Raw genomic sequence first — 7,529 nt, 5'->3', positions numbered from 1 at the left:
GGGGTGTAGGTTGTCAGGGCCGGCTGACTTGAAGGTATCCAGCCTCTCAAGATGATGTAGTCTTGGTGAAAGTAGAGAAGTCCAGGGCCTGCTAAAGCTGACTCATCAGAGCCCCTTCTGATTCAAAGCTCCCTTTCCCCTTTCTTCCCCTCCCCTCCTCCTCTCCTTCCTTCCCCATGCATTCCTCCAGTTGCGGAGCGTCTCGCCTCCACATCTGGCTTCCTGGCATGAAGAATATTTTTATCTCTGATAAAACACAGATACACTTAGACATCACAACTGCAATTTGCAGTGGACCACTGTACTCATTTCTCCTTTTATAGCTCTTTCTAGATCTCTTCCCCCAGCCTTTGTCTCTGCAGAAGCCACGTTGTTGCACATGGGAATCTCACCTGGCTTTTGGTCTGGCCTGCTAGATCGCCTTGCTGTCTTTGCCCTGTGACAGGGCAGGCTGCTGCATTGCTGTCTGTTCCCAGCAGCATGTGGGCCCTGCCTCACGCCCCCCATAACAAACAAGAAGTGCAGGGGTGGGATATCCTTAGTTCTGTTTAAAAAGGACTCAAAAGGGCAAATCTGGTAACTGTTTCTTCTTCTCCGATGATTGGTTGGGGCAGACTGCTGCACGAGTTCAAAAACCAGACGTCTGCTTTGAACCAAAGCTGTGTGCAGCTGTGCTGCAAGGAGGGTGCCTGGCAGGGGAGCTCGATGCGGTGAGTGCTCTTAGCGGCGTGCCGGCGAGCTCTGGAAGAGCAGCAGGAAGTGGCACAGCAGTGATTCTGATGGGCGAGAACTTCTCCACTTTCTGAGGGCCCATTTCCGGAGCTCCTGGATCAGAAACCGCCCTCCGTAAACGTTGACATCCCTGTGAAGTTCTTTGCTCGTCCATGCAAATAGCATGGGTAGAAAAGCCAGCAGGCAGACCAAGGTGGCTTCTCTTAGTGTGGGCATTGCCTGCTCATTTCCTTGCTGTTTGCTTCTAGTTTTTACTCAGAATCGGCTGATTTCAAGGTCAGCCCAAAGTCAAGATGTACTTGGTGCCCAGAAAGCCACACCATGCTGCCCTGCCTTTGAATCCTGCTGTATTCTGGAGACAAACGGGGCAGAATATATTGTGGCACCTGAGGTTCTTGGCTAATATACTGCAATCTAGGTAACTCCTACTCCAGATGAAGGGAAAACGTGTTCAAAGCGTTCCTCTGCTTATGCAGCAGGATGGGTGCGCATGGTGATCGATTGACACGGGAGCAGGGCCCTTCCCCGGCATCTGCTGTCTCCATGAGAAGTGACAGGAAAGGGCAACAGCAAGTGAGGGTATGGGCTTAGAAATAATGTCCTGGGTGATTTGCTTTTCTGATGTACCCCTCCCCTGCTAGGTAGGGAGCAGGGGCTGGAGGTTAATGGTTTGATCTTTTTCTTCCTGTTTCTGTTAATTTGGCACTGGGTCAGAACACAGACAGAGGAGGAAGAATTAGGATGAGGTTTTCGAAGCAAGGGAACAGGGCTTCTGGCTTCTCCTCCTGCCTCTGCTACTGGGGCCTCCAGTCAGTCTCTGTTCTTTCAGTCTCAATGTCTACCCCTGTGAGAGAGGAGGAAGTCACTCACCTGCCTTGTGGCAGGTGGTTGTGAGTCTGAACTCACGGGTGTCTGTCCAGCTTGTTGTGGTCTGGCTGGGGCTGTGACTCCTGCATCTCTGCAGGGCTTGGACCAGGTGACCTTGAAGTCCCTTCTGGCCCTAAGATTCTGCGCTCAGAAGGGCCTGTATAAAAGCCACATATTTTTAGGATTGTGGTGTGTGATACCTGATGCTTTGGCTGGAGATAACAAGCATTTCGGGTGCTGTGCAGGGAGGAGTGCCATGCTTGAATGCTCGTGCTGGTAAAACACGCAGCATGCTGGCGGTGCTGTGCCCGCAGGAGCTGCCTCACTGAGCACCAGCTGCAGGCTGGCAGTGCTTGCTCAAAACACCCTGTCCTGGAAACCCTTGTGTGGGGTTTTCTGACTGAGGCAGGTGGCTCCTCAGGCCGCCGGGGTGGGTGACAGAAGGGAAAACACTGAGCTGTCCTCAGGGAAGAGCGCTGTCTGCCTTTGCTCCAGGGAGATGCTCGCGCACTCCACGTCTCATCTGCACAGCAGGCCTCAGAGTCCCGACAGCTCTGAGAGACCAAGGATCTGTGCTTCTCTGAAACTGGTGCCTGTGGGAAGTGTGCACGTCTGATCTGTGTCTGCATATCTGAAGACAGGATTTCCCTTGGGCACTTCACTTGCCAAAGGGGTGCAACACTCCTGTTCTGCGTGGGGCTCTACAGTGCCAATGGAGACCTTCCATACTGGGATGAGAGAGCCTCAGGCGTACCTTGGAAATGCAGGTAGCTTGTTGAGCCTTGTGCCTGCACCTCCACAGAGCTGCTGTGGTCCGGCCAGCGAGTCACTGAATCGTTTGTCTCCTTTCCAAACAGAAGAGCCCTCGTGGCTCCATGTTGGGGAGGGTAGTGGCTGCCAGTGAGGGGTGTGTGTTTGGGGGGGGGTCTCGTCTCAACCCAGCAGTGTCAGAGGGAAGTGCGGGTTCAGGACTCATAAACAAATGCAGCTGGTTCAGGGGCGGTCCCTGTGTTTCCTCCCCTCTCTCCCCAGGTGTCACGCAGCAGCTCTTCTTATTGGTAACTTGGGGTGCTCATGAGCTCCACAATCATCTGCACAAATAGCTGTTGCTCTGTTCATGCCATTTAAATCTAATTGGCATCTGAGGGCAGGCCAGGGCTTCCCTCTCAGGCCTCACTACTGCAGAGCAAGAAGAACAAGCCCAGAGAACCCACAGGAGAAGATGCAGCATGTGAATAGCCCAGGTCACAGGGCGAGCATCAAAATTGGGGCCCTCCAGGGGCTGTTGGATGGGTGTGAAGTGAGCTGGTTGCACTGAGTGAGTTTCCCGGCAGGAGCCCACATGCTTTTCAGGAATACCAGAACAGTCGGCACCGGCTGGCCATTTTTGGCAGGCCAGGATGGTCAGGGCTTGAGTGGATTTTGGAGCATGAACTCCCCTTTTATCCGGATGGGCCAAAGGAGAGGACAGTCGGCAGGATAAGAGGGTGGGCAGTGGCACTGCCCGTGTTGTGCCAGTCATGTGGATTTTGGGAACTGAGTCAGGAGGGTGGGGATGGGCACCAAATGCATTGGAGCGGCAGGCATGTGGAGCAGCACTAGCATGGACAGACAGAGAGCACAGTTCGGGCACTAACTAGAGCAGCTCAGTGCGAACATGGAGGTAGTTTGTCCTTCACAAAATGTTCCCTCCTGTCGGGAAGACCCTCAGGTTGGTGTTTCCGTCCTGGGCCATGAAGCTGCCTTCCCTATCGCTTGGGAAGCTCTGGGATGCTGCGTGCTGGGCAGACCAGTGCTGGGTGTCCAGCAGAGCATCCCTCCTGGCCAGTCTTGGTTGCCGGCTGTAGCATCCCACCATCATCTTTTATTTCATTTCCTTCTTTGGATCATCCTTTCAGGAGTTTCAGCATCTAATCTTGGTTCCCGAGCTGGGTTCCTGATGCCCACTTACTTCTCCTGAGTGCCTGAGCTGGCCCAGTCCCGAGCCTCTGCCAAAGGCAGGGTGCTGAGTTTTAGGGAAAGAGAATGAAAATGAGGGATTATTGGACCACAAGAGTCAGAAATATGTTTCAGTGTGGTGTGGAGGTGCCCAGCACTCCTGAGTAAAACTGATCCAAGAAAAGGATGGGGGAGTTGGGTGGATCTGCAGCCTGAGATGCTGGCAGCGAACTCCGTAGTCCTCAAGAGACAGCCCTTTGCTTTCTTTTCTGGGAAGCTGCGTGGGAATCGCAGCCACTGTTACAGAAGCTTTCCATTGAATTTCAAAGTATGAGCGATGCCAAGTGGGGCCCTGTGGCGCGGTGCTGTCTGGGGTCACCGTAACCCAGCGCTGCTGCAGGGAGGAGTGCCTGGGACCTGCACTGGTGCTGGAGAGGTTGTCTGTGGGCAGCTGCTGAGACCGGGGCAGCAGGAATCCTTCTGAGGAAGCAGAGGGCAGTGAAAAGGGATGTTCTGGTGGGAAAATCAGCTAGTTTGCTATTTAAAGGGGAAAAAACAAAACAAGGCAATAGCTTGGCTTCAGCTCCTTCCTTCCTCCAGGCTGTCTGATGCCCACAGTAAATTTCCAGCTTGCCTTGGCAGTGCAGGGCCTGGGAGGATCCGCTGCTTCCACTGATGCCTTGTTCCGAGAAGCCCAGACCTGTGAAGACGCGTGCAGCTTGCCAGTCCGGTACCCCACGGCCACCACTGCCACTTGCCAGCCAGGGACCTGTTTGTTACCCATGAATGCAGGTCCTCGTGTTTGCGGCATGGCACTTGTAGGAGAGGATTTTCTGCTTGAACCACTCTCACCTCAAGCCAGCCCAGTGACCTGCACCCGACTGGCCACTCCAGCTTGTTCCTCCGTTATCGTTGCAGGCAGTGAATTGCCACCATCATTGGGAGAGATGAGAGACAAGCTTTTGGACACAGAGTGTCTTTCCTCCGGTCCCAGCTGTGCAGGAGCACCTTGGAAAACTGAGAAACCGCTCTTTTCACCCAGCCTGCTCCCAAAAGGATCCCCTCAGCTAGGACAGCTTACACCCCTTGCTGAGAGATGGGCCAGCATCTCTCCCAGTGTATGCAGTTGGTCCAGTAAAACGGTGTTTCTCAACCTGTGGATCTTGACCCAAAAGTCACAAGAATATATGAAAGGGTCACAAACAGACTTTAAAAATATTTCAAAAATCTTTTAAAATTGATTCTCTTTTAAAGGAGAAAAACGTGGGAAACTGGGTTTTCCCTTGCAGGCTGCCAGTGCTCCACCCTGCAAGGGGCTGCTTGGGGTCCCCCCATGTCCCACACACCCACTGCCTGTCCTCGGCACCCACCCCCTGCCCCACACACTGGGGGGGCTGGGGCCTAGGAGGTGGGTCAGGAGTGAGGGGCACCGGGTCGAGACTGGCCATTGAAGTTTACAAATGGGTCCTGGTACAAAAAATGTCGAGAACCACTGCAGTAAAAGATAGCCGCCAAAATACCCCCACTTCTTATTTTCTGGACCGTTGTGCCTTCAACAACACTCCAGCCCTATACCAGTATAATGACAGCAGCCCAGTGGGGTCCTGATCCTGATTGTGTCCTGTGGGCACTAACATAGCTGCAAACAGATGTTGCATTCATCCAGGGGTAAGCCACTTTATCCCAGGACAAAGTGCAGTTGTACAGATATCCACTGTCCTGTGGGATAGATGCTAAAAGTTTCCCAGGTAAGAGGTAGAAACAGCTGGGCCCAGGATATCAGAAAATACATCTGTAAAGTTATCCCAAGATTGAATCATTGAATCAGTGGCAGAAAAGTGGTACTGCATTCAGCTGCTCACTAAACCCTGGTTGGAAAGGGGATGTGTACATACACCAGGCCCAAAATATCTTTGTTCCAGGACCAGCAGAGGCACCACTTACCCAGGGGTGCTCATTAGACACGTTTCTGTCAAACCAACTAATCTGCTTTAACGTTCCCAGCTCTGTCTCTCTGTAATAAACCTTCTTCCACCATTTGTGGACTGAATTCAAAGGCAAGTCTGCATTGGCATAAGTCAAATCTTCCAGCCCCTGTAGTAAGGCTTAAGATGAGGTAGACTGCACAAGGGTTACTTCCACTCCCGCGCCCTGCCAGGGCCAGCAGGAACAGTTAGCCTGCAACTGGCAAGTCATTTCTGGCTTTGGGACAGAATCTGCCAGGATTCGAGCAGATATTCATAGAAATATTCATATATTAAATCACATGGAGGGTCTGGGGTACCAGCAGTTACATGGCCTCATAACTCCTGATCATTGGAAGTGGACTGTCTTTGCTCCGAAAGTGCACATCTTCTCACCCCTCCGTGTGAGTTGCACTGTATTAGATTTACACACCATCCTCGTTAGAGGAGAGAGCTCGTCTGAAGCAGGATGACCTTCCTAACACCTCCTCTCCTTTCTCCCCAGATAATCTGATCAAAGCCATCCTGGCAGCAACCAAAGATTACCGCCTAACTCCAGCCCTTGACAGGTAAGATGAGATCTTTCGGGAACAGAGGGAGCTAATAGCCACAGCTCCTCACATTTCCAGAATGAGCCCTCAGGGGCCTGCCTCAGTGGGCTGGGAGCAGGGGATGGAGTTGTTGTCCCAGCAAGCCTGCTAACACTGGCAACTGGTTAGGTCGCAACCTCAGGAGCCAACATTTACATTTAGACTTATCCTTATCTATCGCTGCAAAATGTGTCGCACTGCCTGCCGCTGCCAGCTTGTCAAACAAGCGACTGACTGGGATTCAGCAAGCACTGTAACCCGTTGCCCCCTCCTCCCGTCCCTCCACCAGCAGACTCAGACCAAGGTATTCAGACAGAGAGGAGGGGCAGGCTTGTCCAGATCTCACTAATGCCTCATGCTTCCAGCTGGGATGTGGCTGGGACCCTCACAGGGGGATGGGAGTTTGGGCTGGCATGCTGCAGGGTGTGCATTCAGAATGAGCTCCTTTCGACTTCCCTGTCCTAGCATAGAGCTCCCTGCAGAAAATCCCCGGCAGTCTCTACAGATTCCTGCCCACAGCTGCTCCACTGGACTGGGAGATGGGTCTTGCAGGTTGCCCTTATACCTTCCATCAGGAGACGGAGCCTAATGCTTCCCTCCTACTGAAAAGCTGGCGAGGGTGTGGGAGAGAGGCCTGAAGAAAAGTGCCTGGAGCTCAGTCTCATAACTGAACAGGCAGAAATGGGAGCGGGTGATTTGATTATGGTGTATAAGTGCCTTTGGTGAGGGGGGAAGCAGTACTGGTGAGCTGCTGGACCTCCCAGGAGAACTGGTGGGTCCGTGTGATGCTTCCATGTCAAGCCTGGATGGGTTTCTGGAAATTGCTTTAGCTGACGACGATACAGGGGTAGCCGGGAAAGATATAATGGTCTATGATAGATGGCAGGTTGGACTTGATGATCTAATGATCTCTTCTCCCCTTAAGTGCTGCGAAATCTATTGATCTATTCATTGCTTAACACTGAAAAATGCAAGATTCTCCACCTTGGGAGAAAAAACCTGCAGAATCCTTGTAGGCTCGGCAGTGCTACGCTGACTAGTGCTACGGAAGAAAGAGACTTGGGGGTCATCATTGACCACAAGATGAACATGAGCCTGCAATGCGATGCTGTGGCTAGTAAAGTGACCAAAACGCTGGCTTGCATCCATAGATGCTTCTCAAGCAAATCCCGGGACGTCATTCTCCCCTTGTACTCGGCCTTGGTGAGGCCGCAGCTGGAGTACTGCATCCAGTTTTGGGCCCCACAATTCAAAAAGGATGTGGAGAAGCTTGAGGAAGTCCAGAGAAGAGCCACATGCATGATCAGAGGTCAGGAAAGCAGAGCTTACGACGACAGGCTGAGAGCCACGGGGCTCTTTAGCTTGGAAAAGTGCAGGCTCAGGGGTGATCTGGTGGCCACCTAAGTTTATCAGGGGTGACCACCAGGATCTGGGGGAA

At 52.6% G+C, this 7,529-nt stretch overlaps 1 protein-coding gene across 10 annotated transcripts in view; it reads left to right on the top strand.

The window, feature by feature from the left end:
* Nucleotides 1-7,529, top strand: part of ST3GAL3 (ST3 beta-galactoside alpha-2,3-sialyltransferase 3) — a 313,721-nt gene that overhangs the window by 234,439 nt on the left and 71,753 nt on the right. For all 10 annotated transcript variants that reach the window (XM_019501447.1, XM_019501443.1, XM_019501449.1 and 7 more), the window contains one exon: nt 6,007-6,070. In XM_019501447.1, coding sequence (XP_019356992.1) covers nt 6,007-6,070 — 64 coding nt within the window. The remainder of the gene's footprint in view (nt 1-6,006; nt 6,071-7,529) is intronic.

This window comes from Gavialis gangeticus, unplaced genomic scaffold, assembly GCF_001723915.1.
Source record: "Gavialis gangeticus isolate Ggan-Ray unplaced genomic scaffold, GavGan_comp1, whole genome shotgun sequence".
Taxonomy (NCBI): Eukaryota; Metazoa; Chordata; order Crocodylia; family Gavialidae; genus Gavialis; species Gavialis gangeticus.
This window is presented reverse-complemented; position numbering and strand designations above follow the sequence as displayed.